Here is a 23,176-nt window from a genome sequence, read left to right on the forward strand (position 1 = left end):
AACCTCTGAGAGTTGGGCGATTGTGATCTTTCTGTTGAATTTGCACATTTCTTGTCAAAATTTATAACAATCGAAAGAAAAAGAAAACTAACAAAAACAAAAACCCGGTAGCTTGGCATCATTTGATACAGATGCTTCACTGTTTCGCGAGTAAACATGCCGCGGTAACTTGATCACTGCGCCCGCTGAATTCGATGTGCGATTTACTCGGTGCAGCCAAACTTGTACAATTACAACAAAACAACTAAAATCTCCCAAACTGTTTTCCGCTGATGGTAACTTTTTATATTCGTGGTTCAAATTAATGTTGTTTTCATGTCGTAGATTTTGTTACCGATGGCAAAATATTTTATGCTCGATCGACCGTCCTGAAACTTCCTTCTGCTCTTCTTAAAAATTGTGTATCCATATTTATTTACTTTTACTTCAATATTTGTTTTGCATAAAGCAAGCTAACAAAATCTGTATCTTGCTTGGTTCGCATTTGATAGCATTAAAATAGAATTTTCGGTCCTATGCTTCTGTTACTGAGTGGTATATTTTTTAGGTCGCTCAGCTTTCAACTTTTGTTTACAAAGCTGTCAGATGCTGTCAGTGCACGCTTACACTTGTGGTGGAAAGAGGTTGCATGATCAACATGTCAGGCCAGAAGCCAATGTTTCTCGATTCCCTTTTATTTTCTTCAATCTCTCTGGGTTCAGTACTTTGCTAGTAACCACATGTCTTCTCAAGGGGCTATTTATCTAAGACTTCTACCATGGCGCTACAATGATAGACAATACCAAAACAATATCGTGTAATGTTAGACCTACATATTACGCAAAGACAACTGTCAACATGTCATCCCAGAAGACAATGTTTTTCACTTCCCATTTATTTTCTTCAATCTTTCTGGGCTCAGTACTTTGCTAGTAACCACATGTCTTCTCAGGCCATTTACTGAAGACTCCTACCATGGCACTACAATGATAGACAATACCAAGACAATATCGTGCACTGTTAGAGCTACAGATTACGCAAGGACAACTTGAATCTCCAGGAAGACAACACACAGCTCAGTTGACATTATGGAATAAATCGCTGTGTTACTTCACTACCACACGTAAGCAATGCGTGTCAATTTTTTTTAAAGAGGACAGGAATTTCTTCTTTCTGACAAATGATTAATTAATAGGCCGGTAGCCAGGTTTTTAACCTCAGAAAAGGATCTGTTTCGTCGTACGAACGTGTGAGGACCTGTTAGCCAAAGGGCCTCTGCTGGTATGACTTCTGGTATGATCAAAAATAAGACACAAACAGCAGTGATAAACATATTGAACTTGTTCATTTTAACTATGACTTGACGTTTCGTATGTGCTCTACATACATTTTCAAAAGTAACCGTTGAAATTTAAAACAGCTATTTATATATAACAAAGCGGATGAGGGGACTGGAACCTAGATTAAGCAAATACTTAACAGTAAAAGATATAATAATAATAATTATAATATTAATAAAAACAGAAAAGATTAATAAAGCATCAGCATTTCACTTCCGACGTTGACGTTGAAAGCTGGCTCAAGTTCTTGAATAAAGAAGGTCTCTTTTATTTTACAATGATAGTCAGTTTTGCCCTTCGCTAAAATATCAAAATGATCCCACTTGATGTTATGTCCAGTGGCCTTGACGTGGTCAGCAATGGCTGAAGTATTGTCATTTTTAGCTAGGGCCTTAAAATGTTCGGTTTTTCTATCGTGAAGCCGCCGTTTAGTTTTACCGATGCAAAAACCATTACAATCCCAACAATTTGCTCTGTAAATAACTCTGGATTGTTGTGAACGATTAATACGGTCCTTGTAAGGAAAGAAAGATTTTATACATCGAGTGGTATGACTTCTGGTATGACTTCTGAGTGACCCCCGCCCCCCCCCCCCCAACTTGAAAAAAAATGCGTGCAACGCTGCACGTACCACAGGCAACCCAGTGTACCCTCACGGAGGGTCTAGTTATAGTGAAAGCTACACAGGTAATCTACATAACAGTGATTCAATAATTGAGGGATATCAGCACAGTATACCTATAGACAGTGCACTTGAATCACTCTTGTCACAAAATTATTCTTCATTTATTCTGACAATAGGATGTATTGGTGTTAGTATCTATCATACTGATAATGGGAGTTATAAGATTTTTGATTCTCATGCAAGAGATGAATATGGCAGAAGCCATCCCCAAGGTTCATGTGCACTATTAGAAGTACCATCCATTCACGGCTTAGTACAGTATTTCCAGGCTATGATCCTTACGATCCTAGAACGTCTTGTTTTTACCCAATAGACGCCAGATCAAACAAATTCTTAGACGAGAACTTGTAGGAAGAAGAAAAGAACACACTAAAATGTTGACAGCAGGCCCCAGTTGTTCGAAGGGTGGATAGCGCTATCCACTCATGATAAATCACTATCCACTGGATAACTCAATTGGTTTTGCTAGTGTTTATCCGCTGGATAGTGATTTACCTGGTGGATAGCATTATTCACCTTTTGAACAACCGAGGCCAGGTCCTTTCTTTTCTACGTTGCTTCCACTATAGCAAACCTGCTTACAAACCATTGTATTTTCAAAGAGGCTCTTTGAGAGTCATGGCCGAGCTTAAGCCCCACCCTGTGAAGTCTGAAAACATCCCTTGCAGCCCACAAAACAAACTGAACCCTGTACGAAAGTTTTGCCAACAAAACACGTTTAAACAAGTTCGTTTCAACATGTTCAACAGTCAGTCGGGACGGGATGAGAAAATCAAAGTCGGGACTGGCCTAAAATGGAAACTGAAGGCAGTCTCAATTTTGCCCGTGATTTTCTCGTCCCGTCCCGACTGACTGGCCCTGGTTCTCCCAGGATAAGGGTGATACAATTGCAACTCTTCTGCTTTACCTTACGGTCTCTCAAGTTTAATATCTTTCTTCGATAAATTTGCAGCATATTTCATTTGAAAACGAGAATTCTCGACTCTAAATTGAGTTTTTTCAGGCGGAGCATATAAGGTGTCATCTGGTAATTATGCATTTAAGGACGTTCGCGCGAATTGTTTATGCGCAACGTTACTGCGCAGGTAACGCGACTGTAATATGTCACGAATTACTTCGAGCATTAGTGAAGTTGAGGTTTTAAAACCATTTGGAAAAAGCGTGGACGATAAGTCTTGCACAGCGTTGGATCAGAGAAGATCGTGATCAATCAAAATTGATTTAAAATATTTATGAAAGTCAAGTAGAATACTGCACGACTGATATTCGCGAGGTTTTATCAGTCGTGCACTAGTCTACTTGACTTTCATACAAATTTTTCAAGCATCAGTTAAAATAACCTGGCGACAAAAACGCCGATGAAAAAATTCCAGGCCGGCAAAAGAATGGCACATTTATTTCCGAATCATCATGAAACTTCAAAGAGAAGTGAGAGGGAGGATGGAAAAGCTCTAGAAAAGGTAATTGATCAAGTAGACTAGTTGCTGAAAGTTTGGAAAACTCGAGGACGAACCAGTGCGTAAATTTAATGGGGCTATTTCTTTTTAATGTTTTTATTACCCTACGAACTTAAGTTCAAAGTGAACGCATGTTTTTAAAGTTCTTGTTCTTTACTTTCGTGAAAATTGAGGAGTATTTTCGTCCTCGTCCGCTTGAATAATGCGGACCTGCGTGTAAACAACCTGCGATTAAATTTCACAGACAACACACTCCAGAGGATGAGCATGACAGCAATGGAGAGATATTTTACAAAACACCAACCAAATGAAGATGACCCCAGCTTAAAACTTCGTTGCTATGCTCGAGAAAGGTTTTTTTTTCGATAAAAACCTTTCACCTCTTCAACGATCGATCCTCTCTTGGGTTCCAGTCCTTGCCCGACAGGTCACGCAAAAGCGTGACAAACGAACTTTTCCAAGAGCTTTGCAAAATCACATCGATTTTACTCGTTCAGATCATCGGTGACCCCCATTTTTTTAATCATGAATCACTTACTTTACTTACTATCTACAAAATATGATGAAATGAAAAAATTCTCACCGTAAGAAGTTATCTTTTTTTAACATTTTCTTTCCTCGTGCCATCGAATTCCGGTAGTGGTTGCAACGGATAGAGCTTACGAAAACGCTCGTCGAGGATGAACTCTACTGTTTACCACATCCCTAGCGGCATACAATTATCTAAAAATCTCACTCCTAAAAACCTATGCGCGGAAACTTTCACTCCAACAGTTTATTTTTATGATTTTCGATGGATGAGCAGATGAGCCTACATCTCGCTATTATGACCGATTTCTCGAAATTAAGGCATTTTTCCACTGCCATTTTCTCCGAAACAAAGTCGGTGACCCCCATTTTTTTTTTCATTTTTGGAGTAAGTACTTTATGACCTAACTCTAGGCGAGAAATGAAGAAAATCTCACCGTAGGAAGATTTTGGCGCGAACGTCCTTAAGACTTTGCAGGCCTCCGAACTTCCAAGAAAAATTTCCCTCATAGTGTCTGTCCAATATCGTTGTAGAAAAAAATTCTGTCTGTTGCGACGGCTATCTTTTCTCTACAGGGTATAAATAATAATCAAAATTAAATGTCAAAGTTGTCCACAGCAACACTCTGACTGCTTTCCTTTACTCCAAAGCTAGCAGCAGCTTAACACTGGCTCCCAGAGAGACACCTTATGGTAACCGTGTCACGTCTTTCCTTAAAAAACAAACTAACAAACAAGGAATCTTTTCCCCACACAACTGTCTGTTCTCCAAATCTTAACTTTGTGTGATGCAAAGGTCTTTTTCCCCCATTACACTTTATACAGCAATATTATGATTGACGCTGGCTTTATAAACGAACCCTGAGTCACAAACAGGGGAACATCTGCTTTTTTGCATAATTAGATTCCCTTGCTCATATCTGATTTCATCTCCTTGGAAAGAACTGTTCCAGGACAGAGTCATAAATGGTGGACAATAGTGTGTGTCCAGAAGCACTGTCATCTGACAAATGTGGGCTTTTTCCTGAAGAGAAGAACGAAACGTGGCATAAATGGAAATAAAGTATTCGTAAAAAAGAATGTCGGTCGTTTCGCCCACACTGAAGTTGATTCGCCAACACACGTAAAGTCGTTTCAATGACACGGGAAGGATTTCTGCGAGAAATCGAACGAGTTTGAAGAAGAGAAGATTGTGCAACTTTTTTCGCTCGGGAACTGACGAAAGGTCTAATCGTCTTGTCTCAACTTCGTTTCTCTGACTCAGGAAGGATCGAGTCACTCTTACAGTGGCTAATTGACCTTTGTTACCGTGGTCCCAGAGGTTTTACTTGAGCCGCGAGGGAGCTGCTCAGCTACAAACACGAGTTGCGGCTCAAGAGAAACCTCTGGCACCATGGTATGCCTTTGTCAACTCCTTTCATAAAAGCAAATTTTCCTAAAATAGTCGCGTTGGAAGTCATGTAATCGTGGATACCTTTGACTGAGACGCACAGCGAGTCGAATGCACGAAGTCCGTATTAAGCCTTAATTCAGTCAAATTAATCTTTTGCCGATAGTCAAAACGTTTGTTGCATGTTGGTGTAACGACTTAACGAGTGTGGGCGAAACAATCACTTACCACAAAAATTGGAATCAATGACAAAGTGAAACTGGAAGTCACTGACGCACGTTAACGAATCGAAAAGGAATAAATGTAAATTACTCATTACGAAAATATATCACAACTCAGGTCGACAGAAACACGTTCATACGTTACATTGAGGATCGAAAGGGTTTTCAACTGAGAGCGCGCGCGTAAGCCACACGCGCAATAGCCAAGTTTCGAATTGTTTGTACGTGAAAGCCTGGTAACTATTTTAGAGCATCAGGACGAGGCTCAGGGAAATAAAGACACGAAAAAGGCGCTTACTTTGAAAGCAAAACAGGCGAAAATGAGGTATTGTGCCATTTCCGTGTGCAAAAACAATTCCAAAAAGCGACCAGACCTCAACTTTTTCGATTTTCCGAGCGAGAAAAAGCTTCGAAAGAAATGGAGCACCTTTTGCCGGCAAGCTGACAAGGAGTTTCAGTCTACCGCGAACCTACACATATGTTCTTAGCATTTCAGCACCACTCTTTTTGACAGAGGGTTGACTTTGTTTCCTTCATTACTGTACCTGTACTTCAGTTCCTCAGCCAAAGGTTTCAGCATATTGATTATTGTCATCAAACAAGTTAAAGTTGGAAGTTCTGTATAAAATTTCACGGACTCGTCACGGCGTTTCACGGCTGCCTTGTTGTTGACTTTCCGTTTTACAATCTGGCTACAGTTTTAACAAGCTCCTCCATTTCTAGTTGATCAACGTCCGTTTGGCAGGAAACAGAAACAGACTTTTTTACCAACACGGAAGAGTCCTTACACGGGGACTTTTCGTAGCAAACTTCAGATCGCTTTCATCCCTTAAATTTATTTTTCCTCTTCCGGAAATAATTCGTTTTTCTCGTTCAGTTGGAACCTCTTGTGGGTTGAATATCGTTGGAAGCGCCCCGTTCACTAGAAATGCCTTATATCGTTCCCATGGTAACGGTAATTTGGAGGAAAATGTGATGTAAGAAATCTAATAATACCTTTGAATTTGTAGGCACCGTCCTTAAAAGCTAGTATGAATTTAAGACTAGTTAATTCATAATTAATTAAATGCTAATAAATGTCCATATGCTTCTTTAAATTCTTTTTAAAATTGTTTATATTATGTCCTTCATTAAAAAGATGATTTGGTAAGTCATTCCAATGTTTTATGATTCCCATTTATTCTTGCTGATTCCCGATGTATTTTATATTTAAGCATACTCCACACACGACACCGTGGTAAAGAGTGGGCACCCGCGAAACAAAAGTGCATGACCTACTGAGAAAAAAACGAAATGGGCTACAACCCAGTCCGAAGAGTAATGATAAATTAAATTACCATGAATTTCCTTACAACATTGTTTATTTTATAAAAAGAAGGCTTAATATACTAAAACTAGTGTTGTACACTGTACCTGTCTGTTTGGAATGGTCCCATTTTGTATTGAAGTCTGCAAGGCCATCTAACAACAAGGAACCAGAAAACACAATCAGTGTGTCTTTGATGGACGTTCATCGTGTTGAACTAAGTGATACATCGATAACTCAAAAGCATATTTTGATCTCTGGACAGAAATTTAGCTCGCTTATACATGGCTGACAGAGAATCCCCAAAACTCCCTCTGTATATTTTCCTTACATCTGACACATTGTGATGAGCTCCCCAGAAAGTTTTCCTGTGATTGAATCATTTCCTGGTTAAATCGTATTGAGGTTACATTTTTTGTACTGATGGAAAATTAAAAGAAAGACAAAAATGAGTGTACAGTATGAGATCCAAAGTTTTTAAAATGTATTGAATATTGACATGTTAATTAATTGAAATCACAAATATTCCTAATTTTAAGGCCAAGCAACTAATTTAGTTTTCTTCCACTGGACATAAGTACAAAATTCACCTTACCCTCATTATTACGCCACACCAGAAACCCATAAGGGTTGAAACGTGTAACGCGCGTTCACAGCTTCCGAATATTCAGTGCGAACTGATTGGTTGAACGTTTCAGTGCTAAGTACCATATTTGGAAACCCCTCGCTCTTGTTGTTCCAAATATGGTACTTAGCAAACAGAATATTCAGAAGCTTGTTTCCCAGCACACAAGGGGCCGTTGCACGTTTCAACCCTTATGGGTTTCTGGCCACACTTTAATTGCATGAGCAAAACCTGAAAGGATGTGCTGTCATCTGTCCAACAGTTACAACACATCAATGCAAAAAGGACGTTTAATAATAAACGTTAACTGCATATACATGTACTTACCATCATCAATGTTCACAAGATCCTCATGTCTCTCTTCATTTCCACTTCCATCTTTCCTATGAGTGATGGTGTGCGTTTGATCACCAATTTTGCGTGTTACTGTTACCTGAAAAAAGGGGAAAGCACTTTCTAAAACACTGGATGAGATGGTTTAAAAAAAATATTCTGTAACCTGAATCAATACAAACATTGTTTTGCCAGATTTAACTGTAGTAATCTTACAGTAATTCCACTGAAATGACAGATAGAAAAGCAACTTGTGCAGTTGCATGCAAGCCGGAAAAAAAAAAAAACCAGGCTTGCACATGATTTAAACCCAAGACCATGACATTTATGCACTCACTGGCCGGCACGTACTCAACCAAATGAGCTATTAAGCCAGCTGGTGGCTGGACTTTATTGCAAGTTCTAAGGTCATAAGTGTTGGGACACCTAACACCTTTCCAAGCTATTTCCCCCTCCGCCCTTTATACACTGTTGCATTTAAATCGTTTGAGAAAGCAAGACAAGTGTATGGAAGGCTCGACATCTTCCCGTACGAAAATTCTGGGCGAGACGCGGGCGAGATTCGGTACTGAGCGTGGCAATAATCAGCCTGACAGGAGCGATAAGAATTGAACGATAAATGAGCGAGAATGGAGCGGAACATTTGTACTACTCTGACATTTGGACGATATTCTAAGCGATAAATGGGCGAGATTCAGGTCATAAAAAACCAAAAAATCACGCTAATGAACGATACATTTTTATGGGCGTGACGTTAGTTTATGGCTTATAATTTCGGGTGTTACGAAAACTAAGACCTAAGACCTGGTCTTAGCTTTCGTAGTACGAAAACTACGACCCCGTTCTTAGTTTTCGTAGTATGAAAACTAAGACCCTTTGTTAATAGTGGTAATTACGGGAAAGAAACCCGGGAAAACTTACCGCTACTTCAAACAGACACAACGCCATGATAAGCTTGAATGTTGCGCGACAGAAAAAAAAGTGGCATTTATTGGCACGGAAACTAAAGATAGGGTCTTTCGGATAACCAGAAACTCAGTCTGTTAACCCTTTGGTTATAGCAAGAGTCCATGTCTTGGTTGTAGCCACTAAAAATGTGATACACACATTTTTCTGTCAGTACACATCTGCGGGTTTCAAAACAAGTCCACAATTTAGCCGTAAGTCACGCAAACAGTAAACGGATGCCCGTAGATGGTCAATTTTATTATGATGCCTGATAAGTGACTGAATATTTTTACATGTAAGACAAGTGATTTTCTGTAATTTTTTCTGTATTAGTCTCACTCATAAGCTTATTTCTCAGCTTATTACAATGAGGATATGAAGTATCATCTGTCAGGGGGTGAGGGTACATCGTGCTATCCTGGTACTTTGACGCATTATTTATAAGAAACATTGAAATCAGTATAAACAGAAACAAAACAGGCCATAATTGAAACTAGGTATGCCTACTTTACTAGTTCCATTATAAATTATACACTAGAAAATCCCCCGACACTCCCCCCACGCCCATAGTCAGTACCACTGCTTTTTGTTTGCGTGACTTACGGCGACATTGTGGACTTGTTTTGATACTGGAAGCAGAATACCTGTAACAAATGTGTATCGACAAAATAATTCTTGTATCACATTTTTAGTGGTTACAACCAAAGGGTTAACAGACTGAGTTTATCCTTATTCGAAAGATCCTACCTTTAGTTTCTGTGCCAATAAGTAAGCGAACGATTATCGACCGAGACCAACTGCAGTAAACATGACTCTTGTCATCATTGCGTGGACAATCATGTAAGACGGAAACATGTTTCAGTTTAAGGTAACTTAAATAAAAAGAATGTACCAGCTTTTAGCATAGAGCAAAATGCGACTGAAGTCATTCAAAGTGTCCATAATAAGGTAGGCATGTTAGTAGCCAGGTTTCCACAGAGTGATCTGTGATCGAATAGCAAGGTGTTCGTTAGTTTCTCATTTATTTTAAATCTTCATACATTAAAATCTATTTCATAAAAGAGAAAAGTGTGTCCGACAATATTAATTAGAGCAAATAAATGCTATTTTAATCTGGTTGGTTAGTGTCCTAAATGGGAAGAAAAAGCTCTGCATCTGAAACGCGTGTCAAAAGCGGTTACAAATATTTAATTATCGGTTAGCCAAAACTCAAACATTGCTCTGCCCTCTTAAAGGTTTTCCGTCCAGCGACAAGCACTTCCTATCATTAAAAATATATATTTAATTATCATCCTCTGTTTTGGGCAAGCAGGATAATGCTGTCTTGAGGTAGATAGATTGCTTCTCCTGAATGTGCTAAGCTACATTGTATTTGAACTTACCTCTCCGGATACGGTGGGTATCACGCTAAATGTATCACTTGGAAAAAATATCCAGCCATATACGTATTTTAGCTCAAAATTCAGCGCGATAAAAAAGGGTTTGCTCACCTTTTACCCACGGGGACAGACTACACGTACAGAAATGCAGAAAATAATATAATACATTAGAACGACGGCCAGAGTACTCCCTGATCGATTTCTACGAATCTTTTCTTATCGAATAACAAGTGGGGATCACTTAATATGTATCGAATAACAAGTGAGCAGCCTGAGTTTCACCGATAATACAGCGTGACAAATGTCTTGTAACAGCAGCGTAAATAAATAAACTGGGTTTTCACTTTTTCTCGCTCACTCACGCCACACTATCGGCGATAATCAAACCAGACTAATGTCTGGCTCAGTCGCACAAGCGCGACAAAATGGTTGTCTCGCTTTGTCTCGCTCAGTTCTTGCCTTAAAAACAGCTTTATGGCCCGAATCGGGCCCGACTCTCACTCAGTCAGGCCACAAATTTTCGTACGGGTTTCAACATTGTTTGGGGGGATAACTCATCATTAAGAGTGAAAGATTCAGTTTTAAAGGAATAGAAATAATTACTGGGTGGCAATCCTAGTCGGAAAATGTGTAATATTTCTCGGTTTTTTTACTGGGTTTCCAAACTCAGTCGGAATCTGCGTTCATTTTTCCGTTTTTTCATTTTTTTTCGTGTCATGCAAAGTCTTTCCTGTCCCTCCCCTGCTAAGCAGTGTCATGGTGTGTAGAGTATTCTGCACTTATGTTTGGTAAATTTGAGGGGGTACTTACTAATGCATACATTTTATCCAGTGGTCACAGTAGGACATTTAACTTTACCTGCAATGGCGTCGAAAGTCATTATAACGCGAATAGCGTTTTAGTGGATCTTTAAAAAAAAGATACCCTTATGGAGCTCACTAATGGAAAGTCAATTGGATAAAAAGGCCAGGCGGTGAAAAATCATATCTGGAATCTTCAAACCGACGAGTAATGGTCTTCGATAACAACTGCATCTTTAGCCGTCGGATATCATCAGATGAGATTTGTTTCCAATGTTGTTTGTCAAACTGTGGTGTTATAACAAAGACTGAAACCAAATGGCAAATTCCGTAAGGGTTTAAAAGGAATCGAACGCCTTGAATGCATCACATTGTTTTCTGAAGTCGCATCTCAGTTGTCTGGAAATTTGCAGTTATTTGTACTCAACTCTGAATAGTCTTCAGGTAAAAAAAAATAATAGGAAATGTGACAGCCAAGAATTATTTGAAAGAAAGCTTGTCGTCTATTTTATGCTTCATTATTCAAGGAAAAGGTTCTAAATGGAAACGGTTTTGATCCTGAAATTTAGTTTGGTAATTTGACACGATTGAGTTTCTCGTCTTCACGCACATAATGAAATAGGAAGGGGTTTTTGCCTCTTATAGCAAATATGTTGTTTGTTTCAAAAAATATTTCGCTGGAAAAGGTGGCCCTTATGAATTTATCATGTTTTGTAATATGCGAGCTTAACTGGATAGTTTTTATGGCAATAGTAAAGCATTTTCGGGGCAAAATGAGGTTAGCGTCTTTCCATGCCTCGTGAGTTTGTATTTATTTAACTTGATTTCCACTCTCAAAATTACCTCCAGAACCTACTTTTTGTGTAGAATAAGCTTTTACAATGATGTTCTTGTCTTCTGTGGTGATACTTGACGATTCGGGAACATTTTGTGAAAAAATATTTATAACGAGTCACACGCACAACTTGATCGCCCGAACTTGCCCGCTTATGCAAAACATCCCATTGAAAAAAACTCAAAATATTCGCGGACCGGTCGATTTCCCTAAAATTTGAAGGGTAATTGCTAACGAAAAGAGAAAGATTTTCAAAATAACTAAAAATTCCTGTGTTAAGGATGAGAATTCGACGAAGAGGCAAATGCGACAAAATTTGTTGCGTGCGTTGCTATTTTTGCGTTTTGATTGTTATGCAAATTTTGACAGAGAATATTAAATTGTGAAAAAATATCTACGGATAGATCGTTAAAAAAATCTTTATTTTTAGTGGTTATTTGAACATAAAAGATGCAACGCTTGACGAGAAATAATATTTTTGTTAATAAGAAAAATCGGGACACGGTGAAAATGAGTTAACAAATTTGCATATGTGCGTTGAAATGTGATACGCGAGGAGACAGGAATTTTATTTCTCTGACAAATGATTTCGTCATTTTAGTGTAAAATGAAGTTTATTTGGGAAGGAAACTTCATATTTATTGACCATTTCCTCTGCTTTTGTGCTTGTCAGCATTGTGATTTGCGATAATTTGCAAGTATGTTTTTTTATATCGTAGATGTTCAGATTTTCAATTACGTGGCCGCTCGGCAACCTGGCGATTGTGTAAATGGTTCACCCTGAAGTCAAAATAGATACGTTTTTTAAAGAAGGCTTCCCGACCCGACAGATGAACTGTAAATACTCAGTTAAATATTCAGTCAAATATTACAACAAAATTAAAAAACCAAAGACGGAAGTTTTACGTTGTTTTACTCTGAAAACGACGAACGATTAACATTCTTTCCCTTAGCTCGTTCAGTTGACACAAGGTGATCATGTGCACCTTTATGGTTACCTAGCACGTGATCATGTTCTTTCTTTTGACAAAACATCATAAAAGTCAGAGACTGCAGAAATTTTCGTGTTTTTACGATAGATTGTCATTAATCTTTCGATGAGAATTTGATTCAGAGTTATATATAAAACTATGTTTTTTTTTCTTGTCTTTTTCTTTTAACCCCTGGCTTTTACGGTACTTTTTGGTGCAAACGTAAAGCGAAACAACGTTTTGGCCTGGCATCAGATTAGACTAACAAGAAGAGGACTTATGAAGTGGAAACCACATCTTCAGTCCTTTCTTAGTGTGTGCAATAAACGTTACAAATATTTCGTCTTTTATGCTCTCGCGCGACCGAAGTTTTCTTTCTTAGACTAATATGTATCGTTTTTCAAGGTATATTTCACCACAGAAAAAGACATCAGCTGCAAAAGTTTATTTAGTTATATTAGTTATGTTGAATTGAGTACGTTTACCTGATCTAAATTTCACTAATGTAGCTTTTTTATTGCTGACAGTTGTAAGCTAAGGTCGTCTTAAAATAACGCAATCTTCTAAAAGTGTACCTCATGATTTCGAAAACGAGCACGGTGACCCCCCTTTTTTTTTCATCTTTTTGGCAAAAGTAGATCATTACCTTTCTGCGTGGCAAATTTAAAAAATTCTGTACGTGGGAACATTTTGGGCGCGAACGTCCTTAACAAATTTGTATACGTGGGTTGAAATGTGATACGGGTGGATTTTTGTGGTAGTGCTCTGTAAACAGCGGTGCAGAAGTCACGAAAATAAACAGGCCTGTTGGAAGCGTGCTTGAGTTTCAACAAAATGAGCCCCAAAGTCAGCAAAAAATTGTGACGCTGATGAATAATAAAGTAGCTGCTATTTCCAAAACGATGGATTTACCTGGTGACAAATAACCTCGTCTTGGAGAATAAATTTTTGCCTTTGCAGAAACGATGGTCAACCTCATGAGTTGGGCTATTGTGATCTTTGTGCTGAATTTGCACATTTCTTGTCAAACTTTATACCACTTGAAAAAAAAGAAAACTAACAAAAACAAAAACCCGGTATCTTGCCATCATTTGACACAGATGCTTCACTTTTTCGCGACTAAACACGCCGCGGTAACTTGATCACAGCGCCCGCTGAATTCGATGTCACTTTCGATTTTGCGATTTACTTGTGCAGCCAAAAGTACAATAACAAAATTAAACGTATCAAAAAATCTCCCAAAATGTTTTTCGCTGATGGTAACTTTTTATATTCAAGGTTCAAAATTAATGTTGTTTTCATGTCGCGAATTTTGTTGGTGATGGCAAAATATTTTATTCTCGATCGACCGTCCTGAAAACTTCCTTCTGCTCTTCCTAAAAACTGTGTAGCAATATTCATTTACTTTTGCATCAATAATTGTTTTGCATAAAGCAAGCTAACAAAATCTGTACCTTGCTTAGTTCGCATTTTTGAGCGTTACAATAGAATTTTCGGTCCTATGCTTTTGTTGCAAATTGGTATATTTTTTAGGTCACCCATCCAGATACTAACCCCGCTGGCCAGAGTTAACTTCAGTGAACTCTTGTATTACAAACCTGTCAGACGCTCAGAGTGCACGCTTAAACTTGTGGTGAAAAGAAGTTGTGAGGGAACTTGAAAATGATCAACATGTCAACCAAGAAGCCAATGTTTCTCAATTCCCTTTTATTTTCTTCAATCTTTCTGGGTTTAGTACATTGCTAGTAACCTCATGTGTTCTCAGGGGGCTATTTACCTAAGACTTCTACCATGGCACTACCATGACATAGAATACCAAACAATATCGTGTACTGTTAGAGCTACATGTACATATTACCCAAAGACAACTTGAATCTCGTTGAAGACAAAACGTAGCTCAGTTGAACTAAATGGAATAAAGCGCTGTCTTCCTGCATTCCCACACGTAAGCAAGGCGTGCCTATTTTTCTAAAGATGACAGGAATTTCCTCTTTCTGACAAATGATTAATAGACCGGTAGCCAGGTTTCGTCGTATGAACATGTGAGCAAAAGGGCCTCTGCTGGTACGACTTGTGGGTTACCCCTTCAATTGTCTTAATGATCCCCGACTTGAAAAAATTGCCTGGAACGCTGCAGTTCAATACCACCCAACCCAGTCCCTTCTGCTTTTGAGTAACACATACCACAGGTAACCCAGTGTACGCTCATGGAGCGTTTAGTTAAATGAGTGTTAAGTTTAATAGGCTTTGTTTCAGTAATTATTTGGCAAGTTTCCCATGGACTTATGACCTGCATTGTAGTGATCCCATTAAAGTTGTGAATGAAAATTGTCTTCAGAACAATAATTATGACATTTAATTCTGTGAATTGCAAAATGGAAATAGTAACAATAATAATAAATAATAATAAGTTGGAAAGATTAGTATATCATGGCAGTTGCCGGTAGATGAGCAACAGCAGTTGGAAGCAAGCCTGCAAACTAGAATAAAACTAGAATGGGATATGACCCCTTGAATGTGGAATTGTGCTACACATGCTCTACCAACTGAGCTGCCAAGCCAGCTGGGACCTAGTCAATAGTTGTTAATTTGAATTCAAGTTGCATGAAGCTAAGCTGGGATAAACTACATGTGTATGCAGCCAAGAGGCGAAAACTGGGTAGTGGATACAGAATATGATTTATTTACCTTTTTTTAGTGATAGCAACAAAAAAATGACATAGAAAGTTTTAAATACCTCTTCTCTCCCATTAGATTTTTTTCTTGTGGTCCTTTGTTCAGTGACCTGTTACCAAAAACATTGACTTCATAATTTTATCCACAAATTCAATGCATGACCAACCCTAATTTACAGCATTGCACAGATACATGTATGTGTAGCTACATGTACCCCTCATACAAAATTGCATAATTACATGTAGATACTGTAGCAGTTTGGACTTGCAAGTGATAAGATGGACAATTTGTTGTTCATACTGATATGTTGTGGTACAAACTCTTAGTAAGCTTTGTAGTTTGATCTATTTTCCATTGTTTAAGGTCATCTGTAAACAAATATACAATCATGTATACAATGTATGTACATGACTTAAGAATCATTGTAACACTGTAATGGAGCAAACTCTGCAATATTGAAAGACTCCTTGCTTGAAAAATAATAAAATCCATGGCTATAATAAGCTAATAACTAAAGGTACATGTGACTTGAAACTGGACTGTTGCATGTTTGTGTTATGTCTTTTAAAAAGACTAGTTAGTGTATGATAGACAAGACAGAAGACATTTATATAGTGTAAGCACTTGCACCAGTAAAAAGGTGTTCAAAGTCCTTATTAAATTAAAAAAAAAAAACACCCCAATATAATTGATTACATTATCACCTACTGTCACAGTGTATTTACTCCGCATAATTACGTAACCATAGATATTACTGTTTGTGAGGATAGTTTTGGTCAAGTTCCATCTTTAATTCTGTGTGCTCTCAACTTCCTTATAATAAACAACTCAATTTAAACTTTCACTACACAACTTTGTCTCGTCAGTCTGAACTCTTACTTGTTCTTGGCGGCCAGACCTAAAAATACCCCTCAAACCTTTATCAAAATATTTTACTCACCCCATTTGAGTCAATGATAGTTGTGACACTTGAGAATGATGATGTTGATGAGGGTGGAACACACTGTTGTGGCATGTTGTGATCATTCCTTGGACTCAAAATGTCATCCAAGCTCTGAGCTCCCATTTGTACTTCATTGTCAAGGTCTTAAAGAAGGAAGGAGGAGATGTCTTGTTACTCGTACCTTGGGACAGTGCTCAAAATTAGCAGTCACCTGGTTGTCTGACACGACCAGAAAGTTTACTGGAAAACTATCGTAAAGACTTGTGTATAAGCCGCACTTGTGTATAAGCCGTGCCCACAACTTTCGAGCATGATTTTGGAAAAAATAAGAAGTCCAAAAAAGCACTCTTGTAAAAAAAGTTGGTCGTTTGTTCGCAGATGTTAGCAATAAACTTGACAAAATCTTATGTTGCGTATTTGCAGCGACATTAATAAGTTAATAAACTCTGAAATTGTGCGGTTTATACACGAGCCTTTATGGTAGTTTTTACATGTAGTAAAATAAAGAGGTTGGTTGCCCAAAGAAAAAAACAATGGACAACCTAACCAAGACTAGAAAATGTATTGCTCTGCGCACCTGACGGTTTTCTGTTGTCAAAGTCTGATAGTACTGTCACTACATGTAAGTCAACAACAATTAATTTGCCACCGTTGAGCATTTTTCCATTTCTGAATATCTGTGGCTTTTACAAAAAATTGTCAGATAGGAAAATTCACATGTAGCTGGCGATGGAGATTGAAGAATCCATTTTGAACATGCTAGAACTTACAGTAAACCCAGACTTCCAAAGAGAAAAAAACACACAGGCGCCCACTTAGAAACTATGTGACACTGAAGCTCCAATGTCATGCAATTGCATCTCAGCATGGCCTGCATTTAGTCATAGGGGTTTCTCAATGGGCAACCAAGCATTGAACAGGGAAAACTTGGAATTTTTCTTAATTTCGAGCACTGCCTTGGGATGACCCATTATTTTTAGCCTGGTACAATACAAGCTTCTAAGAAGTAGAATTCAGTGAAATGGTTGGGGTTGAGGGGCAGGGGAAATTTGTACATATCAGACCTAATAATTGTTGGTAAAAGTAAAGAATCTGATCCCACTGGCGCGTCGGCAGACACGTTGGCCGACACACTATAAACGCGTTGGTCGAAATACTCTTTCGAATTTTGTTTTTTCTTTCAGTTGGAAGCAAGAACAACTTTGTAAGGAACAACGAAAATGGGTAAGAAAGCCTGCAATCAAAGGCCACTGGTAATGTACACATTTTCTCACAGTCTTTTGTGTGACAATATGGATCTCATATTAAAATGATGCAGTTTAAATTAACGGAGACGATGTTAACTCTTTTGGCCCTAAGAGATTGCATGCCCACAGATGACTAAATCTGTCTGGCATTGCGCAGTGTAAAGTCAGATTGTAAGCATTTCCCTTAGGAAGGAAAGCCTTCAACTTACATGTACTGGGCTTCTAATAGGATGCAGAAAAATATTAAAGATTACGTGAAATTGTTTGGCAGTATTATGCGTAAACATGCATTGATTAATATGCGGAAATTACACCGGATCATGCAGAAATTTTAAAAAAAACTTATAGAATTAATAATTCGGCCCGTCCAATGTATTAATTTTACATGCTTATGGTAAATCAGGACTCGAAATTGCGACCAATACAGTCGCATTTGTGACTGAATTTTTTCCCTTTGCGATTAAGATAGGTATCTGGAGGAGTCGCCAATTTTTAGCCTGTGTACAGCTGCTCGCTCTCTGAAAAAAAAAATTGGAAAGAAACGTCTGTGATTTACCGTTGATAATCATGTTCAATACCACATGATTTTTCCTGAAATATGTGGAAAATGATTTGATTGGTTATTACCCATCGATCATTACATCATTGAAACAACAAGTTTTGATTGGCTTTTATTTTTATTTCTCCACATCAACACCACCACAACCACCACCACCGTGTTATTTTACGATGAGTTCAGGTGCGTGTGTACTTTGCGCACGGTAAAAAAATATGAATAAAAATCTTTTTGATGGTCAAAGAGGTTTTTCTTTTAAAGTACGAGCGGAATTGTTATCTATGGAGTGGAAATCAATTCTACGTACATTAATTTTTTTGTAGGAATTGTTGCCATCACTAAAGAAACGAAAGCGTTCCTGGCGAATCTTCACGAGGTAAATATAGCACTATTCAAAAGATTGTCTACTTGAAAACGTCTCCCGCTATCCCTTACCAGTCCGCAATGTAATCCCAACGCCTTACTCGGACCAGCCCAGCCATTCTTAAGAACAATCTATGAAGCGTGTTACCGTGGAAGATTTGAGATGTGGAAAATAAAAGCTCATCCGCAACGATCTGTGCGACTCTGAAGATCAGAGCCGAACCCGGTTGGAAGATTTGCAAATACATCCTTTCCTTTAAAGAGTGTTTCTATGCTATGAAGCCAAGGTATCTTAAAAACTATCGGAGACGCTCTTCAATGCACGTTTGAAATCTACCTCATTGACCACCATTTTGAGAATTAGCTCCAAAGAAATATGAGCCATGCAAATTTTGGTCAGCGTAGATCACTTAATAATGTTGCAAAATTATTCAGGAACATGATTTCGGAGAGCAGGTGGCTGTACACAGGCCACAGGCAGACCACTCTATGTGTTCGTGGTTTAATAAATGTTTAATATATGAGCCAAGAGAATCTATGGGTTATGAATAAAGCTCTGAAAGCGCTTCAAATCTACCAATCAGCGCTTGGCTTCCCGCGGCAGCCTGCCGCCGTTCAAATCCTGATTGGTACATTTGAAACCGTCTGCATTCCTTGAATTCCTTTGGTCGCTGAGTTTGGCACCGATCATATTGAGAAAGCTGTCGATTTTCTCAGAAAATGTTGGAGGGATGAAGCTCAAATTCGGGGAAGAGATAGACAAAAAACTCATCTAGGTATCAAAGATCCGTCACCATTCAGGTGAGATCTTCAGTAATTTTTGAGTTAATTCCAGTTTGAAGTAAAGGATGTCGCGGCTGACGGCCTTGTCTCCCACTCTTGTCTTAACCGTCACCGGCCAAAAGTAATTTTGCTATAAGACGCTTTAGACGGCCCAAGACGGCGAAAAAACACCATACATGAATCGATTAAGGTTTCATTTAACTTTATTGGGATATTCAGACCGAGATTTGATTTAGATGTGAAATGTTCAGAGCTTTATTCATAACCCTCATAGATTCTCTTCATTTCATATAAACATATATTAAACCACGAACACATAGAGTGGTCTGCCTGTGCACAGGCTACCAATTTTCAACCAGCTTTCGCCACTAAAATAAAGCAATTATTGGCATTTTGCCAAAACTTTTGCTAAAAATAATTATAAAAAAAAAATTCATTTCTCATTTTTAATTTTGTTTCAATTTGGTTGGACCACGATCCATTCCCTCCACCATTTTAATACCATTTTCATACGTTTTAGCAGGCTCCTATTCTGTTCATCACAATGGCTGTTCGTACTTTTACAAATGATGCAATTTAATTTGCAACTACAACTTGGGGTAAATTTTGATATCTTGTTGCATTTTTTTTAAATTCAAGCCTAGGGTGTGTTTATATGAAAACGGTTTAACTAGAGTCTACAGTAGGCTCATTGCTGAAAAATGCGTGGAATTCGACATCTTGTGAAAGAATCAACGTTAAAGAAAATATTAACGCATTTCAAAATAGTTAATCTCTTTGGATTGTACATGTATGCTTGTGAGGATGGTACAATGTAATCAGCTGCTTTATCACTAATATCAGGCAATTCTGTTTTATGCGGAAAATATTGTGATTATGCGGAGGATGCAGATTTTTGGGAATTATGCGAATCTGCATCGCCGCATCCTGTCAGATGCCATGCATGTAAGTTAACAATGCATGGCCTTTTAAAACCACAGAGGCAAGCAACCTACCTCTATCCATCTGATCGTTTGGACTGGGCCTCACTCCACCAAATGGAATTCTTAACAGGTCACTAAACTGCAACAGTCATCAAAAGTTTGATATGCTAAGCACAGCACGGTTTCTACTAGTCTGTCAATGACTTGAACAGTGTTGTAAGAAAAAAAGAAACATTTTGCATTGAAAATTATTGATTAACCGTACCCTGATACAGCTTGACATCAAACAAGAAATGTCATTTTGAATTACGAGTCAAAATAATTTAATCTGTCTTAAAAATTAATTTTTTTTGTCACCTTCAACTCACACATACCCAGAATAATAAAATCAAATAATTATTATAGAGGACAATCAATCACTAGACCAATTAAAGTATTTTATATTGAATGACAGTCACAGTAATTGAAAGGTTGACCAGCGTAAGTTCATTGCAAAAATGGAGCTTAATTTTTCCCTACACTAAAAGTTATACAAATTCATTTACTAGTTTAAACTTACTAGTTTACACTTTACAAGCTATCACTTCTTGAACAATAGTCATTATTTTACACGATTTTATTCATATTTTAGTAGTATTTCATTAGTTAGTTTTTATATTGTAAATTATTTCTGAAAAGCCATTTCATTGGAAATTTAATAAAGTTTATTATTATTATTATTATTATTATTATTATTCCTCGAATAATAGCCGTCCCTCGATTAATCGCCTCCCTCGAATAATCGCCCACCTTTGACCGAAATACTTTAAAATAATCGCCCCCCTCCCCCTCCCCTCGCCATTTTCTCTTTCTGTTATCCCCACCCTCTCAAGTTAAAAATTGGCAACTTGGGTAACAAACAAGCTTTTATTTATTTTTTGATTACCGTATTAATCAATGAAACTAATTTGAAGTACTAAACAGCCCATGTTCGGTTTATAGTTGATTAGATTACTTTTTTGATTTAATGGTGTAATAAAACAAAATATTTAAAGGCACGACCCTCTGTGAGAAATATTTGAAATATTGGCCTCCCTCGAAAAACGAAATAATCGCCCCCGGCTATTATTCAAGGAAATACGGTACTCAAGTATGCATGGTACCCACAGATATAAAAATAGACATGAAGAAGTTCCTTTGTCATAATTATTTTAGCAGTAGAAAGAACTTTCCAAGTGAGCCACATCAGATTATGAGTTGAAACAGTGGGATGTTTTACACAACGTCCGCCAATAATTTGGTACTACACTAGTCAAAAAGGCGAGAAATGTCTAAAGCCCCTCCTGCCCAATAGCTATCAATGCCTGCAAAGTTGACAGTTAATGACTTGCTCTGCAAACAAAAGTTTCAAGTGCTGAAGCGCCAGACTTACATGTCCATATTTTTTAAGACTTCGTACATGTATTTCCTACCCTATTACTACATGTACTTTAACTTGAACAGTTTTGTTGTCTATTGTGCTACTTTTAATTACAAACATTTCTGTTATTTATACACATTGAACAACTATGAAATCACAGAATCAGATATTTTGTTGTGAACTGTTAGTCATAGAAATACAGTACAGTAACTGTATACTTTAATGTTACTTTTATTATGCCATAAAGTTACAAGTTGGCACTGAACTTTGTTTAAAGCCAGTAGATCGCTTGAAAGAGTGTTGATTGTTCGATTGTTTCCTTCCATGAAGTGTATTTGTATGATACGCCATTAAAATTGACATTAAACCACGCCCAGTGAGTATTTTTAGTGATCCTGTATTATTAAAGCAGACACCTGTATTAAGTGGCCAGTTTCTCAAGTCCCGAGGGTGGCCGTTATATACAGGTTCGACTGTATCTGTCTTGCACAGATCTGTTTGTGATCTGCTCCAACTGGAGCTGGGAAAAGTCTGACCTTTGAACTAGTCCCATACGCTTTTGATCGTTTACTTGGAGAGGATTCCAATGGTATCGTCTTCCTAATTGTTCCACTGATTTCACTCACGAAAGATTTGGTCTCTAGCCTCAAATGCCGTGGCATTAGAGTGTCATATGTACAATGTAGGAGACAACATATTTAAAATAAGTATAAACTGGTGTTTGGAAGTCCTGAGTGAATGGAACAAAAAATTTTAAAATGCATGTGTATTCAGCGACGAGAGTCATTGCATTGCTAAATGGTAAGCTTACATGTAAGTTTCACTAACTTAAAGATGTATCTTTTAATCTCGATCTAGCACGTCTCCTACCTGATCTTTCATGAGTGAAATCAATTGACTTTCTTGACGATTCGAAAGCGCGCGCTTTCCCTTACTTGTTAATCTTTCGAATTAGTGTTTCGTTTCTATCAGCACAAATTGAGACAAAGTGTTGCAGGTCCAAAAATACATGTACAGGTGTACCACTGGAGATCTCCTTTCCAAGCGGTGACTCGAGATTAAAATAAGCTTTCGTTTTATTTCATCTTATTTTGTTTCTGATACCTTTAGCACAAAGTCAAAAAACAAACTCACTCACCAGTTCAAATGGTCTGAAAGAAGGAAAACGATCCAAGGGACTACTAGCTTCATGCTAAACATGCAGAAACACAACAACAATAAACAAATCTTAACTGAAAAAAAAAATTGACAAATGTGCAGTAAATACCAGTAGGAAAGCCACACCCCAAGTTTAGAATCTCAAGATTTTAAAAAAAAAAATTCTCCATGGGAATTCAGCCAAGTCCACATTACAGCTGTACCTTGACCTTGAATCGATCATTCAATTTGCAGGCTATTAAAATAAGGCTCAAATTTTAACCACACATTTTAACCCATTTTAACCCTTGTCAACTTCTTGGAAACAAGACTGATTTTCCTTGTGAACTTT

General features: G+C 37.8%; 1 protein-coding gene across 1 annotated transcript in view; it reads right to left on the minus strand.

Moving 5' to 3' along the window:
• Positions 1-1,304: 1,304 nt before the first annotated feature.
• Positions 1,305-23,176, minus strand: part of LOC138039081 (uncharacterized) — a 54,288-nt gene continuing 32,416 nt past the window's right edge. The window contains exons 5-10 of the mRNA XM_068885253.1: positions 20,361-20,427; positions 16,414-16,559; positions 15,535-15,582; positions 7,859-7,964; positions 7,014-7,061; positions 1,305-5,013 (exon numbers count right to left, since the gene is read on the minus strand). Of these exons, the coding sequence (XP_068741354.1) occupies positions 4,916-5,013; positions 7,014-7,061; positions 7,859-7,964; positions 15,535-15,582; positions 16,414-16,559; positions 20,361-20,427 (513 nt within the window). The 3' untranslated portion in view covers positions 1,305-4,915. The remainder of the gene's footprint in view (positions 5,014-7,013; positions 7,062-7,858; positions 7,965-15,534; positions 15,583-16,413; positions 16,560-20,360; positions 20,428-23,176) is intronic.

Source organism: Montipora capricornis, chromosome 2, assembly GCF_036669925.1.
Source record: "Montipora capricornis isolate CH-2021 chromosome 2, ASM3666992v2, whole genome shotgun sequence".
Lineage (NCBI taxonomy): Eukaryota > Metazoa > Cnidaria > Anthozoa > Scleractinia > Acroporidae > Montipora > Montipora capricornis.